This window comes from Phyllobates terribilis, unplaced genomic scaffold (assembly GCF_046119375.1).
Source record: "Phyllobates terribilis strain yellow unplaced genomic scaffold, ASM4611937v1 Scaffold_9__5_contigs__length_417890890, whole genome shotgun sequence".
Lineage (NCBI taxonomy): Eukaryota > Metazoa > Chordata > Amphibia > Anura > Dendrobatidae > Phyllobates > Phyllobates terribilis.
In genome coordinates this window covers 83,498,611-83,525,649 of record NW_027362769.1, presented here as the reverse complement: position 1 = coordinate 83,525,649, position 27,039 = coordinate 83,498,611, and the positions used below count along the sequence as shown (strand labels likewise).

The following is a 27,039-nucleotide window of genomic DNA, read 5'->3' as shown; positions in this document are numbered from 1 at the left end:
TGTGTGCAAAACTGGTCCCGTTAGTCAAGGGGAAAGTAATCGTCAACTCTTTTTTATGAGAGTCTTCATGAGGATCATGCCTCTTCTGGTAACAAGACTAGATTTATATATAAGGAAAACAGGTGCCATATCTCGGAGAGTCACAGGAGCAAAAAAAAAATAATACCAGATTGAGGGGAACTGCGGCATTAAATGTTATTGCAGCTGCATAACAGATTATTTGGCAAATCAATGCTGCTGATAGCTGATACTCTACATCTATGTTATTTCTGACAGGTGCAAAACTTAAAGGGAACCCATTGTGTAAAAGAATTAACCTGCAGATATGGGGTTAATTTGCAGGTTGATAGCGTTCTGAATATTCCCGGCAGCCACACACAGACCCCTTCTGCTGGGAGGAAATGAACTTTATTCCCCCCGGCAGGCTCGGGCTTTCAGTCACAGGGGTGCAGCCAGCGCAGCTTCAGTCACCGCTCAGTGCATAGTGAGCGGCGACTGTAACCGCACCCCCGGTACTGACTGACTGCGGCCTCCGCATTAGAGCCTACTGTCAGTCAGTGCTAGGGGCATATTTAGGCTATGTGCCCACGATGCAGAAATGCTCAGGATTTTTTCCTAAGCGTTTCTGCATCTCCCTGGCAGAAAAAACGTATGCGGATTGTACATGCGTTTTTCCTACCAGGGACATGCGGATGTGAAGCGTTCTTCACATGCATTTCCGCATGCTGGTTGACAAGCGCTTTCCAAGCGATTTTAGCATCACTTGGAAAGTGCTTGTCAACTTGGTCACACTATATAAATCCATGCAACCGGCATGGATTTATATACTGTGACCGAAAGAATGTTTAAAAATAAAAAAAAATCTATACTTACCTTCTTGGCCCCCGGAGTCTTCGTCCTGGCTGCCGGCAGATCGCGGTACACTGCACTGAAGGACCTGCCGACATATGACTATGACATCAGCGCAGGTCCTTCAGTCCATCGAGAACTGCCGGCAAGGGAGGACAAGCACAGTGGGGGGCCGTCAGAAGGTAAATATAATATTTATTTTTTATTTTATTATTTTTTTTACAGGTTCTATGGTACCCGGGTCCGGAGGAGAGTCTCCTGTCCTCCACACCCGGGTACCATCCGCACATTGGAACCCATGGAATGCGCATCTACAGATGCAGTGATGCGGAATCCAAGTGATTCAATGCAAGTCAATGGCGGCGAAAATGCAGCGCTTCCGCAAAATAATTGGTAGTGCTGTGCTTTTTTCCGCAATGATAACCCGAAGCGGAAATTTCCGCAGCATGTGCACAGCACATGTGTATTATCATTGGGGAACATGGCAGGCCTTCTACCATACGTTTTTTAAGCGTTTCTGAAGCGTCTTTGTCGCTGCGGAAACGCTTAAAAAACGCATTGTGGGCACACAGCCTTACAGCCGCCGCTCACTATGCACTGAGCGGTGGCTGAAGCTGAGCCGGATGCACCCCTATGACTGAAAGCCCGAGCCTGCGGGGAGGAATGAGGTTAATTTCCTTCTGGCAGCGGGGCTCTATGTGCGGACGCTGGGCTGGTTCAGAACGTGATTAACCTTCAGATTAACCTCATATATGCAAGTCAATAGCAGTTTTTTTACGTGATTGGTTTCCTCTCATCTCATCAGAACATTTATCAGACATACCTTTTAATTCATTGGCTTGTGCTGTTTTGATGCAGTTGTTGTCTATAGGGCACTTTACACTTTCTCTGCCAGCCCCATAGACAATGAATAGAGCAGTGGGACCCGTTTTAGACCTCCATCGCTCGGAAAACCCCTCTAGGATCAATATGGAAAGAATCTTTACAGCATAGCATATCTGACACTATGGACTATAATAAACAGGACACGTGTATGATACCTGCTGATTGTGCACACATCTCCGCAGATGTGTGGGGTCATAAATTCATCGCTCACCTCCAATGCAGAATTAAGCAGCATCAGATAACCCTTTAAGCAAATAAGTCTTGAACCTGGGTCCAGCTGTATGGTAACGCCACAATGTTCACTATTTTTCACTAGGTTTATGATTCATGGGGACAAGAAGGGAGCATATCATACTTTTTTTTTATTGTGGATTTTTTTTAGAATCTATAAAAAAGGAAACACTTTGTGTACAAAATTATGGGTGGAGTGTGGATCTATGTATAATACAACCAAGAAAATAAGACTTTACTCATTAATTAAGGCAAATCTTCATCTGATCAGCGGTAATGTTTATTTCAGATTCATCTGTGCACTTATGTGACCATCAATTGTAAGTGATTTCTGTATTTTTTCTCCTTCATGTGAGCACATCTCATGAAGGAGAATCGGAAAACCAATCCCAAAGGGAACTCTACTTCTCTTTTGGGTTCTTCCTCATTTCTGACAAGAAATATATGATCACCGTGCGGCCTGAATATACAACAAGTGCAACAATCATCCCTAGCAATGTTTGGACTATAAGCAGATTTGGTGGAGAAAGTTTTGCTACATCTGTATGAAAATCTGAGCGCTTAGTGCAAGAACAATCACATTCAGAAAAAGGGAAGGATTTCCAGTTGCAGGTATTTCTATAACTATGATTGCATGTATGCGCTGTCTGAGTTATGCTCGTGTTCCCTGTGCTTTAGGGAAAATGCTTGTCTCAGCAAGGTAAGGTAATAGGTAGCTGGAGTAATAAATGGAAGAGCAGCGAGAATGTAATGAATGTGGCATGATCACATTGCAAGGACAACTGGAAATGACAGGTACTGCAGTTTCTGTATAGTAATCTACTGCCCTGCACTGTCAATGTGGGTGGAAGCAACAGAGACTGCAATACAGGAGCACTCAAAGAGACTGCAATACAGAGGTACTAAGAGACTGCAATAGAGAGGTACTCAGAAAAGAGACTGCAGAATACAAAAACTCAAAGGAGTGACTGCAATACAGAAGAACTCTGAAAACATAGACTGCAATACACAGAGATACTAAAAAAAAGAGATTTCAATACACTAGAACTCAGAAAAGAGACTGCAATACACAAGAACTCAGAAAAGAGACTACAATAAAGAAGCACTCAGAAAAGAGACTGCAATAAAGAACTCAGAAAAGAGAGACCGCAACACACAAAAACTCAGAAAACATTGACTGCAATAACAAAAAACTCAGAAACGAGATTGCAATACAGAACAGAAGAAAAGAGACTGCAACACAACTCAGAGTAAAAGACTGCAATACAAAAGTGTTCAGAAAAAAAGATTGCAATAAAGAACTCAGAAAACAGAGACTACAATACAGAAGAACTCAGAAAACTCCTTGAAGAATTGTATTACAGGAGGAGACATCCATCCCAGACCCCCGTGTGACTCCTGCAATCAGCTGCAGCAGTGACATAAGTATTCCTGGCATTATAGATCCAGCTCTGGGCTACAAGCTCTTCCTACAGATCCTATTTATGTCAGATCTGACCTTAGAGACAAAGTAACACAACAGAACTTGGAAATCTGCAAGACCCTTCACTTATATAGGAGGAGGCAGGATCCTCCCGATCTATATAGTGGGAGTGGGGGAGTCAGGGGGCAAGACAAAGGCATTGGAGAGCCTCAAGCTATAACCCCACAGAAAGCGAAAGGAAACCCCCTCCACCTACACAGAGTGAAGGATAATCCTGTCCACCTACACAAACAAGCCTTCAGCTAAGAGGGTCTTCCATCCAACCTCATTATAAAGGGGAGATCACGACCTGCAAAGGAGGAGGAGGAGGACTTTCCAACTCATCAAGGAGAGACCCTGAACTTCAGTCCATAGAAATGTAGACAACCATAAAAGAATCGCAGGCAGCATGTGCAGGATGAATGAGCTGCAGCACATATGCTTCTCTTAGATCCTTCTCCTGCAGTTGTTGCTACTTGAGCTGATCGGAAGGAGGAGAAAACAGATCCAGGATCAGGGCTGCAGAACTTCTTGGTGCATCTTCCAGAATTCAGCACATTTGTTTTTGTTTTGTCTTTTTTTTTTAAACCCAGGACCAAAAACATCCGGAGGTGATTGGTCCATTCAAGAACCTCCCTCCTCATCTTTGGGGTAATTGTAAGGTCTCTTATACCTGGATGTGCCCTGATTCCTAAAGTGAGTGAGGACCTACGACTTGTTCAGATGGTTCATTTAATGTGTTTTTACATATCCCCCTAAGCTGTGGACACACTGTCCAGAAATGAACCTGGGATTTCTCCTTACTTTCAGACATCTCCTCTGGATCCTCCTAGGTAAGAGACTCCTCAGCATCATCTTTCACCCAGTCTTTAAAATATGCATTTGTACCTGTGAATCTTAGGTGTGACTACTGACTTCTAAATGCTTCTAATTATAATGATCTTCATGTCACCACCCTTACATGTTTATATCATGCTCCAAGTAGTTATGTGAGTGACACATCAAGCAATGACTTGGTGTCTGCCTTCCTGTATAACCTTCCTTGTTACCTTATTTAGAACAGATTATGTTATTTCTAGTGAGAACATATTCAGAATATTCATTTATTTAATTAGTCTAGAACACATTGATTTTTAATGTTCATGTGATGCAATCTCAAAGAACTCGGGTGTCAGATTGTCTTTTCTTGTCTGATGTCCACTATGGACAGGTAGGCGCTGACATATTTATATATATATATATAGTTAAATATGCTCCACTTTTTTTTCTTTTTACTACATCTAGTAATAATTGGCGTTCTCCAGTCATTAGCAAAAAGAATGGTGGAGAATATTGGTATCAATGTACGCCCATTATGCCAAGTATTTTGCCATGTGCCGCTTTGTACCATTTGCGCTAGTTGTAAAGTCTGGAATCCTACGATGGTTTTGATACATTTCTACCAATAAGTTTCAAAATTTCTCTCATCCGGTGGAATTAGAAAAAGAAACCTGTGCGCATGTTTAAAAAAATGTTTAAGCCATTACTAAAGCTGATTATAGAAATGTGGAAAGATTTCAAAATGTTTCCAGTTTTTAGCAATTTGGGTATTTTTTTGAAAACTGATAATTGACAAAACCTATTACAATTTTGATATATCATGAAGGGTTTTTCGGCTGGTAGTCCGCCATTACAGAATGTTTACGGTACAATTGGAATTTTTGGGATGAGTGATATTTTATTCCCCTTGCTAAATTTAGAAATATGTTTTTTAATGATTTCTATGGAAAAAAAGCAATGGTAAAGAAGTAATTTATTGGTGTACCTTATAGTAATCACTATAGCGATATAGCTGATGAACCATTTGTGGGTGGAGTACCTATTATTGAGCTTAGGTATAGGAAATAGACAGGTACCCCCATAAATTACACGTTTTTCGAAATTTATGTAATTTCATGTTCTTGGGTACAATTAATTAAAAAAGGATCAATGTTTAGTAGTTGCTTAGATGGTGGCAAGTAAGAAAGGGCTAAGATCCTACTTTACCTGGAATAGATTTTTTATAGTGCGTCCATGGAACAAATTTGCCCCTATTGATGCCGTCTGATCAGAGTAAAGCTGGCCTGATTTTGGTGGGACTTGCTAACCATCTAGTGAGTAGACAGGCCTCTGGACTCTCCGATGACAGGTGATATGGAAGGAGGTATAGATTAAGTAGAGTTTCGAACCTCGTGTATATGAGTTGGGAGAGAGCGCGATCAGCCAAATGAGCCTACCACTTTTTTAATGCATATGGCCAGCCTAAAGGCCAAATATGCAGTAGACTAACGCCAGCCCAACCTGCCGATATTTGCAGACTCTACCAACAGTGTAATGTGTATGGGAACCTTCTGACTCTCCCGATAGAGATTGATCTAGAATTCCTAGTTCGGAGCGCCAATCCTTTTGTTCTCGGTGAGTTAAGCTGACACCAGAGGAGCCTGGTAGTGGCTCTTTCATGGTGAATACTTTTGTGTATGGCGTAGTCGAGAGAATTAGTTGTCAGCTAAAAGATCAGTCAAACAATTGTTCATCCAACAACTATCTGCTGTGTATAGGGGGGTCTTCAGTCAACTTTTGCAGTAAGAACATTTTCTTGTTTGCAGCCAGAGCTACTATGACAGATACCAAGGTTTTTTTTAGATCCATTGTCCATATAAATGTACATTATCTGGTGCCTTCAGATTAAGGTACCGTCACACTTAGCGACGCTACAGCGATCCCGACAACGATACGACCTGACAGGGATCGTTGCTGAATCGCTATGTGGTCGCTGGTGAGATGTCAAACAGTCATATCTTCCCAACAACGCAGCAACGATATGGCGACCCGTAGCGACCTGTATAACGATGTCGGCGGTCGTTGGGACCTTGTCACATAGCAGCTACTCTGACTGACTTCTCAGTTCTGAGTCGCCAACGAGGTCGTTGGTAAGGTGTCAAACACACCGATGCATGCTACCCAGCGAGACCTCAACGATCAAAAAATGGTCCAGGCCATTTCGACACGACCAGCGATCTCACAGCAGGGGCCTGGTCGCTGCTACGTGTCAAACGTAGCGAGATCGCTACTGAGGTCGCTGTTGCGTCACAAAACTTGTGATTCAGCCGCAATCTCGCTAGCGATCTCGCTTAGTGTGACGGAGGCTTTAGACTGAGGTAAGCCTCTTATCACTCCTGGGTAGGCTTAGTTGTCAGTTCCATCAAATTTTTTGGGCATAATAGAACAACATGGAAGCCACAGTAGAAACAATGACTTCTACTTCTTGTAAGACTATAGAGTCTGTTGAAAAAACAATTGGTATCAGTTGTTAGATGAATCCTGTTGCATCTTTTTCATTTCTTGAAAATTTTTAAAAACATACTTCTTTTTCTAGTACTGACAGTAGTAACGCTTCCTTGTCAAACGTTGAAAACTTTTGTTATCACAAATGGCTACACAAGGATACAAGTGGTTAGTTTTTAAGTTTATTTTGTACTAAACAAAGTTTGGTAGCAATCACTCATGAGGGTCAATGTCATTGTCAAGGGAGGGGGATGGGGTGAGCTGTGACCATCACTTAGTAAACAGTGGATACTCTGTTATCTACTGTGTACGGAGGTGTCACCTTTCATTGTAATCCTGTCTATGATCATAACGAGATTACTGAAGTCTTCTGTACAGAACATGAAATATGAGTCTAATATAAGACCCAGTGGCCAAGGTGAAAATGGCAAGACTTCTGTTTTTTGTTTGTTTCTTTCTTTCAATATAGTTAGTGATATAGAAAATTGAGAAAACAAATTGCCAATTTAAAAAAAAATATATATGAATCTTTTAACCCTTTATTGCACACTTTGCATGTTTCAAAATGTTAGACTTTCTTATGGACTACAAAATCAATGTAGTTATATAAATGTTGCTATGCTTTTAGAATTTTCATTTATTTTCCCCAAATGGCAGCATATAAAAATTGAATATCAAAAAGTAACAATACCAATGAATCCGGCAATGTCTGTATATCAATGGAGTGCTAACCAAAGTGTGTGTAAGACGAATGCAATTCAAAAAAAGAGGAAGACGAAAACAAAAGATCGGTTGCACTTCCTAAATTTAAACAGCATAATTTTTTTTTTAAGTAACAAAGACCAAGACAAAAACATTTAAAATTCCGTATATTGTGCAAGAACCTGTTTCCAAGGCCAAAAATTGGTACTGGGGTACAACCCATATGACTGGCATGATAACCAATGGTGCAATCTAAATGTATCCAAGATAAGTACGAATGGACAATACTCCTAAAGTGATGTTAAGTAGTAGTCAGCAAATGCATGGGTACAGACAATACGTAATGCCATTTCAAAAGAATATATTAAAGAAACTAAGCAATAACTATGCGCTATAAAAGTGCCATGTGCAGAGTCTCCCAGGTAGATTGCCTAATAGAGAAAGCATCATATGGGAAAGAGGACTAGTGTTGAGCGAATTTGTTCGGCATTTCAAATTCGGGTTCATGTTCGGGGTTCCGGCTTGTTCGCGCCAAAAAAATCGGCTCATGAACATCCCTGATTTGCCATGCTGTCACGCAGATGTTACATGATGGGCAATTTTGGGTTACCTGATTTTAAAAAAATAGGTCATTTTCTGATTATACATCCCTTTAAATCAGGAAAGGCGTAGTGACGTCTTGAAAGAAGTCTATGGCTATGTGTACACATTGAAAATTCTGATGCAAATCCTGATGTGTTGGCAGGAAAAATGCTGCGTAAAACACACACTATTTTGGAACGTTTTTTACGTGTGTTTTTGTTGCAGATTTTTCCCCATTCATTATTATCGGGGTGAAATCTGCAGCAAAAGCACTGATAGAATTCACATGCTAAATCTCCAAGGAAAAAAATAAGCAACGTGTGCATGAGACTTCAGGAATCTAATTCACTTTGCTGGTACTGGAAAATCCTTCAGGTTTTGTGACGAAACGACACAGAAAAACGTAACAAAAACACAACATGTGCACAGACCCCAAGTGTCAGAAGAACCTAAGAGTGTACTGATACAATAACTGAATTCCATTATTCACTGTTATAAATGTACAAGCTGCAATTTTAAAGGTGTTAACTATTGGAAAACCTAGTGGAAAACTTTTGACACACTTCTAGTATGTGCCATTATATTATTTTTACAAGGTGGCATCTGTATTTGTGACATGTTATTTATATGCTATGTATTATGGTTGTACTAAAGAATAAGAATAAATAAGAGGTTGCTAAGAATCCAGTATCGGAAAATGTAAGTACATGCTGGTAATTTGATCGGTATTTGGGTTCAGTGGATTTGCAGTGCTGCCCTGGACACCTGCTTAGGTTGCCTCGGTAATAAATATTATTCAGCGGCAGGTAAGTGGGTTAGCAGACGTTTTTCTGACCAGACCTGACCCCCCAGTAGCAGCCCCCTGGATGAAATGAGCAATATGTTTGTAAACATTAAACGGAGTGTAACAACTCCTACTAACCACAGGACATTCACCTTCAGAAATGGAGTTGGAGCATTTGCTTTATCTCTTGGCGACTTGCAGTCTTTAAGCTTTATGTGACTTATTTTATATATAGAAGTTTTTCCTTGAATGATAATTACTTTAGAATTATATGAATGTTCTGCTCCAGGGTAATGTATTCCTATGGTCTGCGAGTGTCACACAACAAATGGTGTGTACCTCCAGACATATTCAAGTCACTGGTCTGCAATGCTACTTTATAGGTGATTCTCACTTATATGTAAATCCTGCTTTACCACTTTGTGCTTCAAAGTCATTGCTTCTCTGTGTTCTGCCAGTGGATGAGAAGTTCAATACCCATAATGACATCTCATACCTAAGAGGTAGATACAAAAGTTACAAATATAGACAATGCTCTATGCAGGAGAGGACACAGAAGAGAGTCCCTGTGCAAGAACAGTATATGGGCCATTTTCAGTCCAATAGCTCATGATAATGCACAATTCCACCGGTTTTGCCCCAGTGTGGCTACACATGGTGCACCAATGGTATGTCCGCCCCTGCCTCTATGTCCTCAGGGATGCTGCTCTGTGTGTCAGCAGTAAAGGGCTGTTATCCCGTGTCATTTTGAATCCGTTTTTATAGCCAAAAAATTGGAATACATTCAAGTAGCAGATTTAAAATCATTTCATTTTTACACATATTTCCCCTCCCTTTACATTCAATTAATACCATTGACAAAAATGTCATCAAATTATGTGTTTTTAATACAGTTCAAAATGTGGATGTGGTTTGTAATAAAGGAAAAAGCTTGGCCTTAGATGCAGCAATATATGTCATAGATAAAAATTAAAAATCCATAAGACATCTCCAGAGAGGGGACATATAACCCTCACATTGAACATATGGGATTAATTGTGACTGAGAGAAAGTAATTATAGCTAGGGAAGAGAGAAACTAATTAAAACAGGGGAAGTGAGGGAGAGAGGTGACATGTCCACCTCGATCGAAGTAGGGGCCTCCTGCAGTGACCAGGTAATTACAACAGGGAGATTGGCTGGGAAAAAGATACCAAGTCTGAGATTCGTTTACGGGAAGACGGGAGAGAGGCGGGAGGCAGGAAAGTACACTTTCAGACCAAATATCTTCCTCTGATCAAAGCACTGATTGCAGAACAGCTGGAGCCAGTGATCAGCGATTAATATTGGGGTTTACATTGATCTGATATTTATGGGAGATAGATTTTCAGCGTTGCAGCCAAGGGACATACATAACGCATTCATTCACATCACTGTAAGGCCAGCAGAACCCTTCCAACTTAATATTGGTCTGATGGATGGTGCTATCCATGCCATGTTTCACCTGTATAGACAGATAAAATCGTGATAAGAAACCTGACGACAATATCTACTGCCTGGGACCTCCAGGGACAAAGATATCCCGAAAGTTAGAGATCTCATAAAATTCTAACAGACCTAGCACATCCCACTACCAGCCCCCATATCAGCTCACCAAGGGAGGTATGAGGGCGTAACCTTGATCTAATAAAAAGCATAATTTGGGTGTCTGTCTTTGTTCATTCGGGAAGACATAGTTCTCTGTGAGGTGGTTCTATTTTCTTAATCGGACTGCCTCCTTTCTTAAAGATGAGAGCCATTCCTGCAACATCAGGTTTAGTAATTCTCTTTCATTACTCCTTTTTATGCTATGTAATTGTATATACCGTATTGTTTTGCTCCTATTTTGTATCATCTTTGTATAGTTTTTATAAACACTGCCTACCTTTCCGGATTAAATATATAAAATGTAATAGCTCTATTCCTCTTTCTCTGTAAGCTGCATCCCTGAAGCCATACTCTACCTGTAACGGGTGTCCAATCGGCCTGTATAAATGATTGGTGGTGGCAACAAGTAGTGGTTCCTTTTTGTTATTGTGAAGTTGGCAGTGATCATATCATGCTATAAATATATATTCCATGTGTTGGAATCAGAGGTGTATATTCCATACACTCACTGTGAGTTCCCCAATAACTGGTCTAGTAGTGGAAGCAGCCATGGCCGTGTCCATCCCTCATCAGTCAATTGCATAATTGTCTTGACGATTGGAGACAGCAGAGTTGCGTCCCCTGACAAACTGGTAACAGCGGTGGGATCTGCATGACCCCCCCAACTGTTATCCTTTACAACATACATAACAGTTTTGACTCAACATTGATCTGCAAATAAGTCAAGCAAAAGGGGGTAAAGGTAAAAGTTCCTAAATATATGCCAGATTTATTATACAGTAGGATTGAGCAACATGATTCCCAGGACCCTGGTCCAGCGACCACATTTGTAATCCATGGTAGCAAGATCAGAGACCTGCGAACCTCCTCCTACCTGCCGGCATCCTCAGTGTCTCTTTTCATTGGTAAGCTTGGTATAACATCATGCATCACGCTGCAATAATGTCATCACGCCGAGCCCAATAATCAAAAGAGGCGCTGAGAACGCCAGCAGATATGAGGAGGTTCTTAGGTCACTAGTCCAACAGCTACAGACTACCGACATTGCTCCTGGACCAGGATACTGAAAATCTTTTTGCCCAATCCCTAAATCCAGCCTAAACTACAATGATGAGTTTGGAGAACTTCAAACTGTCTATTGTAAATTTACACTGCCCACAAATTACACAAGATTGGTAAATCTGCCCCTGAATGCTTGCACATTGAACCCAAACTACTTAGTTCACTGCAGAACTGCCCAGACTGGATACAATTGGATCAAGTTCTGAACTGTGATCAGAACTACGTCTAAACCAGTTTCCTGCCTCTATATACTGTAAACACAGAGATTTTCATTGACTAACAACAATCAGAAACCTGATGAAAAAATGAAACAAAGTTGCATAATTTTTTATTATATAAAGGTAAAGTTTTGACTCATTACATAAAACCACAAAACACTGGAGAAATTCCATGATTATAGTTATATGACTATTTGAGTTCTTACTTCTTTGCATAGACGAGACTTGTGATGGAGAGCTGAAAGACTGGAGTTTGTAAATGCCACAAATTAATTGAAATCCTTCTGTAATTTGCTGTTGTTGATTTCTTCAAATAAATTAGGCTTGTTTACAAAAGTACTGGAGCTTTTGGGATTTCACAAGACTGGGAGGACGATGCATGAAATGAAAAAAACAAAGGGATGAATTTACTTTTTTTGGTTGGGTTACTGGATTACGCCTCCATCCCAAATAAGGCGGGAAATGTATTTTCGGTCTTTAAAATGACATAACTAGCTCCGTGAAGGTGACTCAGGAGGAGTCATCTTGGACCCATATTGGATGTCACTTTTCTCGTTTCTCATAAACTATCTACTGTACTTTTGCTTGTTTAGTAGCAAAGTGACAGCTTTACTATTAGTTTCACAAAAGCCAATATGATTGCATTCCTGTAAATACAAATATGACTCAGAGTAAAAATAATTGCTAAACTTTGGCTATAATTGACCCGATCTCCAGTTTTACTAATACAAAGTGATTACTACTTTCTTTGGAAATCCTCACGGGTAATTTAGGGTTTTTCTCTAAATTTCATCTGCATATTATTTCATCTTTCTATTGAGCTGTAAAATCAATATAAACAGGGAAGGAAATGTACATAATGTTCTTGTCCTGAAGATTGTCACATTTCAAAGAGAACCTGTCATTAGATTCATGCTGCTTGAACCACGGGCAGCATGAATCAGACACTGGCTATGCGATTGCAGCAAGATGTGTTTTACTTTGAAACGTTTTGGCATTTCAGAGTAGACATACTTTACGGGACTATGGAGAGAGACCTGACAAATCCAATTAAAGGGGTTGTCCACTACTAGGGCAACACCTTCTCAATCTGAGTGTTTGCCCTTTAACAGGTCTCTCCTTATGTCTACACATAGGGAGAGGCCTGTCAATCACCTAGAGAAGCTAGCTGTGAACTGCATTGGATTACTCAAATCTCTCCCTATGGTCTCCGTCCGTCTTCTGATTCATGCTACTTGTGATTCAGGCGGCATACATCGAATGACTGGTTCTCTTTATGGCCCCAATACAAATTAGACATAACTTGGTTATACCAGGCAATTTTATTAAAACAGTAGATGATCTTGAGGAAGAGAAGGATAAGGCAATTGGAATATCAATGTCAGATTCTTATGTTTTCAAGGGAGATAAGCCGCTGTTGGATCTGTCTGGTATCTGCTTTGTCATCTTTCCCCGTAGAAAACACATGAACACTCAGGTGAGTTCTCATGTGAATTAGGGGGCTCGGGGGAGAGAGCTGTCAATCGCAAGCGCCACATGAGATCATCTGGGATTTAGTTGTAAATTTCTGCAGCGTATGTCTTACAGAATCCAAAACAGGATTGCCTAGGGCAAATGCATACTACAGTATGGGAATATACTTTTAAAATAACACAAAACCCAAATTAAAAAGCTTATAAAAGTGTGGCTTCATACATTCACTTATGTATGCTAAAGGAATTGTGTAGGATTAGTAAAATATGGTGTCTATTTTTTTTGCCAAAACTGCTCTGCTCTTGTCCATAGGCTGCATGTGGTTTTGTAATTTAACCAAATTCACTTGAATAGTCCTGAGCTGCAATCCTTCATCCAGTTTATGTGACTTCATCCTAAAACAAAAGTGCCTGCAGATGCCTAGTGCCAACAATTAGAGGTGAGCGAACTGGACCGTAAAGTTCGGGGTTCGTACCGGAATAGGGTCTGGTGCTGAACTCCGAACACAGACTTCTTCTGGAAGTCCGTTCTACAGTTCGGGAGTCCGGCAGAAGAGAGAGATCCAAAGTTTGGGTCCCGATTGATTTCAGTGGGGTTCAGGTTCAAGTTCGGTTACAGTTCTGGTACCTATACCGAACTTTGGACTAAAGGAACCAGAACCCAAACTTCCACATGTCCGCTCATCCCTACCAACAACATTAGACATGTTTTAAGCACCTTATCCAGAACCTGTAGTGATATCTGTACATTTCCTTTTGTTCCAGTTTTACCATACGATAGATTCAAGAAAGAAGATTAGAACTTTTTTCATTCAAACGCCATTATAATATGGACAGTGCATTCAAAAGGAAATTTTTTAGACAGATAATAACTAAATCATGTCATATGAGACAAAGAATGATGGGAATAGGAGGCGTTAAAAGTGAAGCTAGTATCCACATACTGTAAGGATGAAGTGTTTGCAGTATACTTAACTTCACATAAAAAATAGTCATTGACCAGAGCAGATCATTATAGAAAACTTCACGTCAATCACTGCAGTACCTAAGGACAGAGCAGTGTTGTGTTAAAAGGGAAGAAAAGACGTGAACATTATAGCACAGATGTGTCACAGGAACCACTTTATAAACTTTGCTGCACAAAAACAGATAATTGTTGCTGCAGATAGACCTGGCTAAATCTGTGCAGTCAGGCAGAAAGCAGAAAGCATCGGATGTGATATCGATACCCAGTAACAGGAATCAGCCAGTCTGTAACATCTCAGAACACTCCGGGTCCTGCTCCTATGTGAAACTACTCTGCAAACCTTGTAAGTCATTGCCCTTGTAGGTTGTACTGTATGTAGGGGACAAAGTGCATCACAATCTTAGGAAAGAAACCGTATCCTTTCTTTAACCCTTCAGGGATACATACTCTTTTTGGCCTTTAGGAAAGAGTATATATATATATATATATATATATATATATATATATGTATATGTATATATATATATGTATATATATATATATATATATATATATATTTTTTATATATATATATATTTATATGCACACATGGTCAAAATTGTTGGCACCCCTCCTTTAATGAAAGAAAAACCAATAATGGTCACAGAAATAACTTGAATCTGACAAAAGTGATAATAAATTAAAAGTCTATGAAAATGAACAAATGAAAGTCAGCCATTGCTTTTCAACCCTGCTGCCACAGGATTTTTTAAAAGCTTAAACTCATGAAATAGGCCTGGACAGAAATGATGGTTCTTCTTAACTGAATATTTTGTTGAACAACCTTTTGAGGCAATCACTGCAATCAAACGATTCCTGTAACTGTCAATGAGACTTCTGCACCTCTCGACAGATATTTTGGCCCACTCCTCATGAGCAAACTGCTCCAGTTGTCTCGTGTTTGAAGGCTGCCTTTTCCAGACGGCATGTTTCAGCTCTTTCCAAAGATGCTCAATAGGATTTAGGTCAGGGCTCATAGAAGTCCACTTCAGAATAGTCCAATGTTTTCCTCTTAGCCATTCTTGGGTGTTTTTATCTGTGTGTTTTGGGTCATTATCCTGTTGCAAGACCCATGACCTGCAACTGAGACTAAGCTTTCTGACACTGGGCAGCACATTTCTCTCTACAATCCCTTGATAGTCTTGAGATTTCATCGTACCCTGCACAGATTCAAGACACCCTGTGCCAGATGCAGCAAAGCAGCCCCATAACATAACAGAGCCTCCTCTATGTTTCACAGTAGGGACAGTGTTCTTTTCTTGATATGCTTCATTTTTCCATCTGTAAGCATAGAGCTGATGTGCCTTGCCAAAAACTTCAATTTTTGTCTCATCTGTCCATAGGACATTCTCCCAGAAGCTTTGTGGCTTGTCAACATGTAGTTTGGCAAATTCCAGTTTGGCTTTTTTATGATTTTTTTTCAACAATGGTGTTCTCCTTGGTCGTCTCCCATGAAGTCCACTTTGAATCAAACAACGACGGATGGTGCGATCTGACACTGATGTTCAATGAGCTTGAAGTTCACCTTTAATCTCTTTAGAAGTTTTCCTGGGCTCTTTTGTTACCATTCGTTTTATCCGTCTCTTTGATTTGTCTTCAATTTTCCTCCTACGGCCACATCCAGGGAGGTTGGCTACAGTCCCATGGATCTTAAATTTCTGAATAATATGTGCAACTGTAGTCACATGAACATCAAGCTGCTTGGATATGGTCTTATAACCTTTACCTTAAGGCTATGTGCCCACGATGCAGAAATGCTGCATATTTTTTACGCTTCTCCCCGGCAGGAAAAACGCATGCGGATTTTACATGCATTTTTCCCGCCAGATAGAAGCGTTTGTCTAGCGCTTTTGCATGCATTTCCGCATGCGGGTTATCAAGTGCTTTTCCAAGCGATTTTAGCATCACTTGGAAAAGTGCTTGACGACTTGTTCACACTATATAAATCCATGCAAACGGCATGGATTTACCGTATTTTTCGGATTATAAGACGCACCGGACCATAAGACGCACCTAGGTTTTAGAGGAGGAAAAAAAAAAATTTAAGCAAAAAATGTGGTCATGATGCACTTTTAAGGGGGAGGGGGTCTTCTGCTGACACTGGTATAGGGGTAATGTCCCCCAATTCTGACAATATCCCCCATCCTGGTATATATGCCCCCCCCTTCCTTTTATACGTGGTCCCCATCCCCATCCTGGTATGCCTGGCATCCCTCCATTCTGGTATGCATGGAACCCCTCCATCCTGGTATGCATGGCACCCCTCATCCCTATCCTGGTATGCATGGCACCCCTCATCCCTATCCTGTTATGCATGGCACCCCTCATCCCTATCCTGGTATGCATGGCACCCCTCATCCCTGTCATGGTATGCATGGCACCCCTCATCCCTATCCTGGTATGCATGGCACCCCTAATCCCTATCCTGGTATGCATGGCACCCCTAATCCCTATCCTGGTATGCATGGCACCCCTAATCCCTATCCTGGTATGCATGGCACCCCTCATCCCTATCCTGGTATGCATGGTCCCCCTAATCCCTATCCTGGTATGCATGGTCCCCCTAATCCCTATCCTAGTATGCATGGTCCCCCTAATCCCCATCATGCTGCACATAAAAAAAAAAATAAACACTCCTACTCACCTGTCTTCTCTCCTCCAGCGCTGCGTCCGTCTGCCTGTACTGATCTCTCCATGTGAGCCGCGCATGACGTCACTGCCATGCGCGGCTCACATGCGCGGCTCACTAGGAGAGATCAGCTTCCGGAAGTCACTGCTCCCCACGCCGGGACTGTGTGCCCGGGGAGCAGTGACTTCACTCTCCTTCATAGCCGGCACACAGTGGAGCCACGCTGCGGCTCTTGCTACTGCCGGCTATCTCGTGTGCCCGCTCATTAAAGGGCATGAATATTCACCCACTCCCATGGGCATGGAGAGAGGTTGAATATTCATACCCTTTAACAGCGGGCTCAGGCGATTCCGGCAGAAGCATGAGCCACAGCGCAGCTACACTGTGTGCCGCTATTAAGGAGCAGTGAATATTCATTTTCTTTAGCAGCGGGGACAGTGTAGGCTGCAGCGGGTGGCTGCTGCCTCCTGTGCCCCACTCCTCCACCACTACCGCTCCCCCCACACCCCATATATGTACAGTGGTGGCCAAAAGTATTAGCACCCCTGCAATTCTGTCAGATAATACTCAGTTTCTTCCTGAAAATGATTGCAATCACAAATTCTTTGGTATTATTATCTTCATTTAATTTGCTTGCAAGGAAAAAAACACAAAAGAGAATGAAGCAAAAATCAAATCATTGATCATTTCACACAAAACTCCAAAAATGGGCCAGACAAAAGTATTGGCACCCTCAGCCTAATACTTGGTTGCACAACCTTTAGCCAAAATAACTGCGAACAACCGCTTCCTTTAACCATCAATGAGTTTCTTAAAATGCTCTGCTGGAATTGTAGACCATTCTTCTTTGGCAAACTGCTCCAGGTCCCTGATATTTGAAGGGTGCCTTCTCCAAACTGCCATTTTGAGATCTCTCCACAGGTGTTCTATGGGATTCAGGTCTGGACTCATTGCTGGCCACCTTAGAAGTTTCCAGTGCTTTCTCTCAAACCATTTTATAGTGCTTTTGGAAGTGTGTTTTGGGTCATTGTCCTGCTGAAAGACCCATGACCTCTGACGGAGACCCAGCTTTCTCACACTTGGCCCTACATTATGCTGCAAAATTTGTTGGTAGTCTTCAGACTTCATAATGCCATGAACACGGTCAAGCAGTCCAGTGCCAGAGGCAGAAAAGCAACCCCAAAACATCAGGGAACCTCCGCCATGTTTCACTGTAGGGACCTTGTTCTTTTCTTTGAATGCCTCTTTTTTTTCCTGTACACTCTATGTTGATGCTTTTTGCCAAAAAGCTCTACTTTTGTCTCATCTGACCAGAGAACATTCTTCCAAAACGTTTTAGGCTTTCTCAGGTAAGTTTTGGCAAACTCCAGCCTGGCTTTTTTATGTCTCGGGGTAAGAAGTGGGGTCTTCCTGGGTATCCTACCATACAGTCCCTTTTCATTCAGACGCCGACGGATAGTACGGGTTGACAATGTTGTACCCTCGGACTGCAGGGCAGCTTGAACTTGTTTGGATGTTAGTCGAGGTTCTTTATCCACCATCCGCACAATCTTGCATTGAAATCTCTCGTCAATTTTTCTTTTCCGTCCACATCTAGGGAGGTTAGCCACAGTGCCATGGGCTTTAAACTTCTTGATGACACTATGCACGGAAGACACAGGAACATTCAGGTCTTTGGAGATGGACTTGTAGCCTTGAGATTGCTCATGCTTCCTCAAAATTTGGTTTCTCAAGTCCTCAGACAGTTCTTTGGTCTTCTTTCTTTTCTCCATGGTCAACATGGTACACACAAGGACACAGGACAGAGGTTGAGTCAACTTTAATCCATGTTAACTGGCTGCAAGTGTGATTTAGTTATTGCCAACACCTGTTAGGTGCCACAGGTAAGTTACAGGTGCAGTTAATTACACGAATTAGAGAAGCATCACATGATTTTTCAAACAGTGCCAATACTTTTGTCCACCCCCTTTTTCAGGTTTGGTGAGCAATTGTATCCAATTTGGCTTTAGGACAATTCTTTGGCTGTGTGCCCACGTAGCGTTTTTCAAGCGTATATGCTGCGGAATTTCCGCAGCGTAAACGCTTGAAAAACGCATGTATATCCGCACCCCATGGTCCCCAATGGCATTCCGCAATGTCAATGCCCATGCTGCGGATTTTTCCGCAGCGTACATGCTGCGGTCAAAAATCCGCAGCATGTTCATTAATTTTGCGGAAGCGCAGCGGAATCAATGTGCGGATGGTACCCAAGTCTGGATGAGAGGAGACTCTCATCCAAACCTGGGTACCAAAGAACCTGTAAAAAAAAGAATAAAATAAAGTTTATACTTATCTTCTGATGTTTTCCCTCCGTCGCGCTGTTGTCTGAAGGACCTGCCACGTCAGTGAGTCATGTGACCCACCACATGACTCAATGACGTCACCGCAGGTCCTGCACACAACAGCGTGAGCCGCTCAAGACTCCGGACGGGGCAGAGAATGCATCGGAAGGTGAGTATAAAGTTTATTTTTTTATTTTTTACCATTCTGAACAAGTTGTCAAGCACTTTTCCAAGTGATGCTTGGAGAAGTGCTTGATAACCCGCATGCGGAAATGCATGCAAAGACGCCTCACAAACGCTTCTACCTGGCGGGAAAACCGCATGTAATATCCGCATGCGATTTTCCCGCCAGGGAGAAGCGTAAAAAATATGCTTCAGGTCCGCAACGTGGGCACATAGCCTTTTTGTGTTTTCTCATTGAAGACAAATTAAATGAAGATAATAATACCAAAGAATTTGTGATTGCAATCATTTTCAGGAAGAAACTGAGTATTATCTGACAGAATTGCAGGGTGCCAATACTTTTGGCCACCACTGTATATACACCCCCCCAACATTCGGACTATAAGACGCACCCCCCATTTTCCTCCCAAATTTTGGAGGAAAAAAGTGCGTCTTATAGTCCGAAAAATACGGTATATAGTGTGACCAAGTAATAGTTAAAAATAAAGAATAAGAATGGTGAAAAATAAAAAATGAAGATTATACCTTCCGATGGCCCGCGGTCTCCTTCTCTGCTCTGTCCGGTCTCCCCGGTGTCTCGCGGTGGTGTGAAGGACCTGCTATTATGTCATTGAGTCATGTGACAGGTCACGCGACCGCCGACGTCAGCGGTCGCTTGACCTGTCACATGACTCAATGACGTCATGTCAGGTCCTCACACCACCACGAGCCGCCCAACACATCGCTCGCATCGCTGAGGAGACCGGAGGACATCGGAAGTTAAGTATAATCTTTATTTTTTATTTTAAATTCTTTTTTTTTCAGGTACTATGGTACCCGGGCCTGGAGGAGAGTCTCCTCTCCTCCGGACCTGGGTACCATCCGCACATTGAACCGTGTGATATCCGCATGTGCAGATGCAGTGATGCTGATGTCACACGGTCCAATGCAAGTCAATGGCGGAAATTACGCTGCGTGTCCGCAAAATTAATGGACATGCTGCGTATTGTTCCGCAATGATCCACAGCGGAAATTTCCGCAGCATGTACACAGCACATGCGGATTTTCATTGGGGAACATGGGGCACGTATTACCAAGCGTTTTTTAAGCGTTTTCGCTGTGGTAATTGCTCGGCAGAAACGCTTGAAAAACGCATAGTGGGCACGCAGCCTTAACATGCTTGTCTACAATTTTCTTTCTAATCTCCTGAGACAACTCTTTCCTTTGCTTCCTCTGGTCCATGTTGAGTGTGGTACACACCATGTCACCAAACAGCGCAGTGAGTATCTGAAGCCCTATATACAGGCCCACTGACTGATTACAAGATTGTAGACACCGGTGATGCTAATTAGTGGACACAACTTGATTTAACATGTCCCTTTTTTCACATTATTTTCAGGGGTACCATCATTTCTGTCCAGGCCTATTTCATGAGTTTAATTTTTTAAAAATTCTGTGGAAGCAGGGTTGAAAAGCAATGACTGACTTTCATTTGTTCATTTTCATAGATTTTTAATTTATTATTACTTTTGTCAGATTCAAGTTATTTTTTTGACCATTGTGGGTTTTTCTTTCACTAAACGAGGAGTATCAACAATTTTGACCACGTGTGTATATATTTATATAGATATATCTATCTATATACAGTACAGACCAAAACTTTGGACACACCTCCTTCTCATTTAAAGATTTTTCTGTATTTTCAAGACTATGAAAATTGTACATTCACACTGAAGGCATCAAAACTATGAATTAACACATGTGGAATTATATACTTAATAAAAAAGTGTGAAACAACTGAAAATATGTCTTATATTCTAGGTTGTTCAAAGTAGCCACCTTTTGCTTTGATAACTGCTTTGCACAATCTTGGCATTCTCTTGTTGAGCTTCAAGAGGTAGTCACCGGAAATGGTCTTCCAACAATCTTGAAGGAGTTCCCAGAGATGCTTAGCACTTGTTGGCCTTTTTGCCGTCACTCTGCGGTCCAGCTCACCCCAAACCATCTCGATTGGGTTCAGGTCTGGTGACTCTGGAGGCCAGGTCATCTGGCGCAGCACCCCATCACTCTCCTTGTTGATCAAATAGCCCTTACACAGCCTGGAGGTGTGTTTGGTGTCATTGTCCTGTTGAAAAATAAATGATGGTCCAACAAAACGCAAACCGGATGGAATAGCATGCCGCTGCAAGATGCTGTGGTAGCCATGCTGGTTCAGTATGCCTTCAATTTTGAATAAATCCCCAACAGTGTCACCAGCAAAGCACCACCACACCATCACCCTTCCTCCTCCATGCTTCACGGTGGGAACCAGGCATGTAGAGTCCATCCGTTCACCTTTTCTGCGTCGCACAAAGACACGGTGGTTGGAACCAAAGATCTCAAATTTGGACTCATCAGACCAAAGCACAGATTTCCACTGGTCTAATGTACATTCCTTGTGTTCTTTAGCCCAAACAAGTCTCTTTTGCTTGTTGCCTGTCCTTAGCAGTGGTTTCCTAGCAGCTATTTTACCATGAAGGCCTGCTGCACAAAGTCTCCGCTTAACAGTTGTTGAAGAGATGTGTCTGCTGCTAGAACTCTGTGTGGCATTGACTTGGTCTCTAATCTGAGCTGCTGTTAACCTGCGATTTCTGAGGCTAGTGACTCGGATAAACTTATCCTTATAAGCAGAGGTGACTCTTGGTCTTCCTTTCCTGGGGCGGTCCTCATGTGAGCCAGTTTCTTTGTAGCGCTTGATGGTTTTTGCAACTGCACTTGGGGACACTTTCAAAGTTTTCCCAATTTTTCAGACTGACCTTCATTTCTTAAATTAATGATGGCCACTCGTTTTTCTTTACTTAGCTGCTTTTTTCTTGCCATAATACAAATTCTAACAGTCTATTCAGTAGGACTATCAGCTGTGTATCCACCAGACTTCTGCACAACACAACTGATGGTCCCAACCCCATTTATAAGGCAAGAAATCCCACTTATTAAACCTGACAGGGCACACCTGTGAAGTGAAAACCATTTCCGGTGACTACCTCTTGAAGCTCATCAAGAGAATGCCAAGAGTGTGCAAAGCAGTCATCAAAGCAAAAGGTGGCTACTTTGAAGAACCTAGAATATAAGACATATTTTCAGTTGTTTCACACTTTTTTGTTAAGTATATAATTCCACATGTGTTAATTCATAGTTTTGATGCCTTCAGTGTGAATGTACAGTTTTCATAGTCATGAAAATACAGAAAAATCTTTAAATGAGAAGGTGTGTCCAAACTTTTGGTCTGTACTGTATATATATATATATATATATATATATATATATATATATATAGATAGATAGATAGATACAGTATATCTATATATATATAAATCAATAATTAGGAAACAGCACAAAAATTATGTTTTCAGTGCAAAAAAAGCACCCCCCAGGTACATACCAGTCCTTTAGATATCCATGCAAAAAATGGAGGCAGCACACAGAGTAGAATAAAGTGATAAGGTTTAATAGCCCATATGGCAACTTTTCGGTCCAAAATTGTGGACCTTTCTCAAGAAAGGACCTTGAGAAAGGTCCACAATTTTGGACCGAAACGTTGCCATATGGGCTATTAAACCTTATCACTTTATTCTACTCTGTGTGCTGCCTCCATTTTTGCGTGGATATATATATATATATGTGTGTGTGTATATACAGGTACATCTCACAAAATTAGAATATCATCAAAAAGTTTATTTATTTCAGTTCTTCAATACAAAAAGTGAAACTCCTATATTATATAGGATCATTACAAACAGAGTGATCTATTTCAAGTGTTTATTTCTGTTAATGTTGATGATTGTGGCTTACAGCCAATGAAAACACAAAAGTCATTATCTCAGTAAATTAGAATACTTTATAACAACAGCTTGAAAAATGTTTTTAAAATCCGAAATGTTGGCCTACTGAAATGTATGTTCAGTAAATGCACTCAATACTTGGTCGCGGCTCATTTTGCATCAATTACTGCATCAATGTGGCATGGAGGCGATCAGCCTGTGGCACTGCTGAGGTGTTATGGAAGCCCAGGTTGCTTTGATAGCAGCCTTCAGCTCGTCTGCATTGTTGGGTCTGGTGTCTCTCATCTTCCTCTTGACAATACCCCATTAGTGATGGGCGAGCACTAAAATTCTCCGGTGCTCGTTGCTCGGGTCGAGCACATTGGAATACTCGGGTGCTCAACCGGAGCAAGGAGCCCAATGTAAGTCTATGGGAAACTCGAGCATTTTTTAGACAGCTCCCCCGGTGGTCAGCAGAGGGCCTAAAAATTGCCCAAATCGATGGAAACAGTGCTCAAATTACATGGGAACAGCATGGGGAAGACCCCCTGGAAGCATTTCTGACTCCCAGGTCACTTCTGTCAACAACGTTGTCAGAGATATTACGCCACTTTTACGGACTCACAATAAAACATACAAAAATTAAACCAAAATGGATTTTCCTGAGAAATATGTTAAGGAACATCCTTTCCAGGGTAATGACTTGTATATATAGCAAAATAAATAACCAAACACAAAAATACTCCTCCACACCTTGGGCTATGTTCACACTTAGCATTTTTGATGTGTTTTTGCACTTTTGCATTGCTTTCAACCATGACAAATACATTCACCAGGAAATGTCATTTTAACATTTTACAACCTTACCTGGCCATGTGGTGTGTGACACATCATCAGACACATCGTGTTTCATTTATGAAGGAGGGACTTTGAAAGTCACAAAGCCTATTTTTATAGGGCCATCAGGCGGCCTTTACTATTCTTAAAGGGCCAGCAGTCGGCCCTCACTATTCTTAGAGAGACATCAGCCAGCTATGTTTTATTGTTCCCATTACTTAAGAGTGGGTCTCCTATACTGTTATTGCGTATGCAGTGAGTGGCAGGGCTGCCCCAAATTTGGACGCACCCCAATACCCCTTTGAAGAGAGAGGAGGGCCTACTGAAAACAATGTTCCCATTATTAGGAAGTGGGTCTCCGATTGTTTTTGCCTATGCAGTGAATGCAAGGGTTGCCAAAAAATTGGAGGTACTCCAATGCCCCTTGAAAGAGATGTGGAGGACAGAGGGCCTCCTGAAAACAATGTTCCCATTATTAGGAAGTACGTCTCCAATTGTGTTTGCCTATGCAGTGAAGGCAAGGGTTGCCAAAATTTTGGAGGCACTCCAATGCCCCTTGGACAAGATGTGGAGGTCAGAGGGCCTCCTGAAAACAATTTTCCTTTTATTAGGAAGTGGGTCTCCCATTGTTTTTGCCTATGCCGTGAATGCAACGGTCACCAAAAATTTGGATGCACTCCAAGGCCCCTTGGAAGAGACGTGGAGGTCAGAGGGCCTCCTGAAAACAATATTCCCATTATTAGGAAGTAGGTCTCCCATTGTGTTTGCCTATTCAGTGAAGCAATGGCTGGCACAAATATGGAGGCACTCCAGTGCCCCTTGGAAGAAACGTAGAGGTCGGAGAGCCTCCTAAAAACAATGTTCCCATTATAGGAAGTAGGTCTCCCATAGTGTTGGCCTATACAGTGAATGCTAGGGCTGCCAAAATTGGGAGGCACTCCAATGCCCCTTGGAAGAAATGTGGAGGAGGACCTCATAAAAAATGTTCCCATTAGAAAGAAGCGGGTCTCCTATACTTGTAATGCCCACGCAATAAGTGTATGGGCTGACAAACATTTACCCTTGGGGGTATACATGAACATACTGTATAAAAATTTTTTTTTAAGGTCATCATAAACACCCTTTAAAAAGTTATGTGGGTGTTGCATTACAGATCACGGTCACCCTGGTGATATGGTGGTGGAGGATGAGGATGAGCAGAAGGAGGAGGACAAGAGCAAATAGCCAAAATTAGGAAGCGTATACCCATGTGTGGGTGTGAAGAGGTGCATGGGAATACACCTCCCAAAAAAAGACACTGGATTTGAGTTTATGTTACGCTATCATTCGGTGGTGTTGAGAAGTCTGGCCCAATCCAGCCCTTGTTCATTTTTATAGGAGTCAGCCTGTCAGCATTTTCAGTTGACAGGCGGATGCGCTTATCAGTTATAATTCCACCAGCGGCACTAAAAACCCGCTCTGATAAAACGCTAGCAGCATGGCAGGCCAGGACCTCCAAGGTATAGAGAGCCAGTTCATTCCACATATCCAGCTTGGATAACCAATAATTATAAGGCACAGAGGAATCACGGAGGACGTTTGTACGCTCGGCAAGGTACTCCCTCAGCATCTTCCCAAACTTTGCACTCCTTGTGAGAGTACCCCGCGCCTCATGGTCTGTGAGCTGGGAGGGGCTGAAAAAATTCTCCCAGAACTTTGACAGTGTTCCCCTGCCTCTGCTGGATTGAAGTTGTGTCTCTCTCGCCTGTACTCCTTGGTTGTCCAACAAACTGTGACCTCTGCCGCCAGCGTTTTCAGATGGGAATTTTTTTAATAGTTCTGCAACAAGGGCCTTCTGGTACTGCCCCATTTTTGTAGACCTGTCCGCCTCAGGAATAAGAGACAGCAAGTTCTCCTTTTAGCGTGGGTGTAGAAGTGTCACCAACCAGTAATGACTGTTACCCAAAATTTTGAGAACGCGAGGGTCATGGGAAAGGCGGCATAAAATAAACTCAGCCATGCGTGCCAGACTGCTAACAGGCAAGACTTCCGTGTCCTCACCAAGAGGATGACTGACCATGCTCTCCTCCTCCTCTCTGTCCTCAGGCCATCCACGCTGAACAGACGGTATGACAGTTGTGCAGGTAGTATCGTCTATAGCGCATGAAACTAGCTTCTGTTCTTCCTCCTCCTCCTCCTCTTCCTCATTGTCACCCAATCAATGTTGGGATGAGATGAGGCTGGGCTGTGTGTAATCAGCCTGTATGGTTCCTTGCTCCATCTCATCGTGCTCTACTTGCAATGCATCCTCTTTGATTGTGAGCAGAGAGCGTTACAGAAGACAGAGAAGTGGGATGGTGATGCTAATTATGGCGTCAACGCCGCTCACCATCTTGGTGGAGTCCTCAAAGTTTTGGAGGATGGTACATATGTCTGACATCCATGTCCACTCCTGAGGTGTTATGTGTGGAGTCTGAACTGAATACCAACGGCCTTGTTGATGCTGGTACTCAACAACTGCCCTCTTCTGCTCACAAATCCTTCCCAACATCTGCAGTGTAGAGTACCAACGTGTGGGGACATCATACACCGGTCTGTGAGCCAGAAGCTGCAAACACTGCTGAAACATGGCAAGGGCGGCGGAAGCTATAGGTGACTTTCTAAAATGGGCACACAGGCGGCGTGCTTTAACGAACAGATCCGGCAGCTCCGGGTAGGATTTGAGAAACTGCTGAACCACGAGGTGAAGCACATGGGCCAGGCATGGTACGTGTGTGAACTCGCCTCACCTCAGAGCCGCCACCAAGTTCTGGCCATTGTCACACACGACCATGCCTGTGACGAGCCCAGGGGATGGGGACGACTCGGCGCCCGGGCCTTGTTGTTGCCTGATCTCGGGGGATGTCGCGGTGGTCGGCTCCTGGGCCCGTACCCTGGGGTCACTCTTAAAAGAAGGGGGAAAAGTTATATGGGATAGGGAATGTTCGTGATGCCACCTGTGGTGTCTCGTGAAGATTACCAGCGCTGCGACTGTCCTCTGAGGTCGGTGTTCAGGCAGCTTAGTTTGTGCGGCTCCCCACAGGTGGAGCGGGGCCTCAGGGCAGTGTAAGTGTAGAGATGCAGGACAGAG

General features: G+C 42.3%; 1 protein-coding gene across 2 annotated transcripts in view; it reads left to right on the top strand.

Moving 5' to 3' along the window:
• The first annotated feature begins 2,538 nt into the window (after nt 1–2,538).
• RAMP1 (receptor activity modifying protein 1) overlaps nt 2,539–27,039 on the top strand; it is a 103,468-nt gene continuing 78,967 nt past the window's right edge. Inside the window, exon 1 of one of the 2 annotated variants that reach the window (XM_073646658.1) lies at nt 2,539–4,260. In XM_073646658.1, the coding sequence (XP_073502759.1) occupies nt 4,209–4,260 (52 nt within the window). In that variant the 5' untranslated portion in view covers nt 2,539–4,208. Of the gene's footprint in view, nt 4,261–4,527; nt 4,638–27,039 lie in introns of those variants that run through there. The other variant, XM_073646659.1, reaches the window with a different exon arrangement.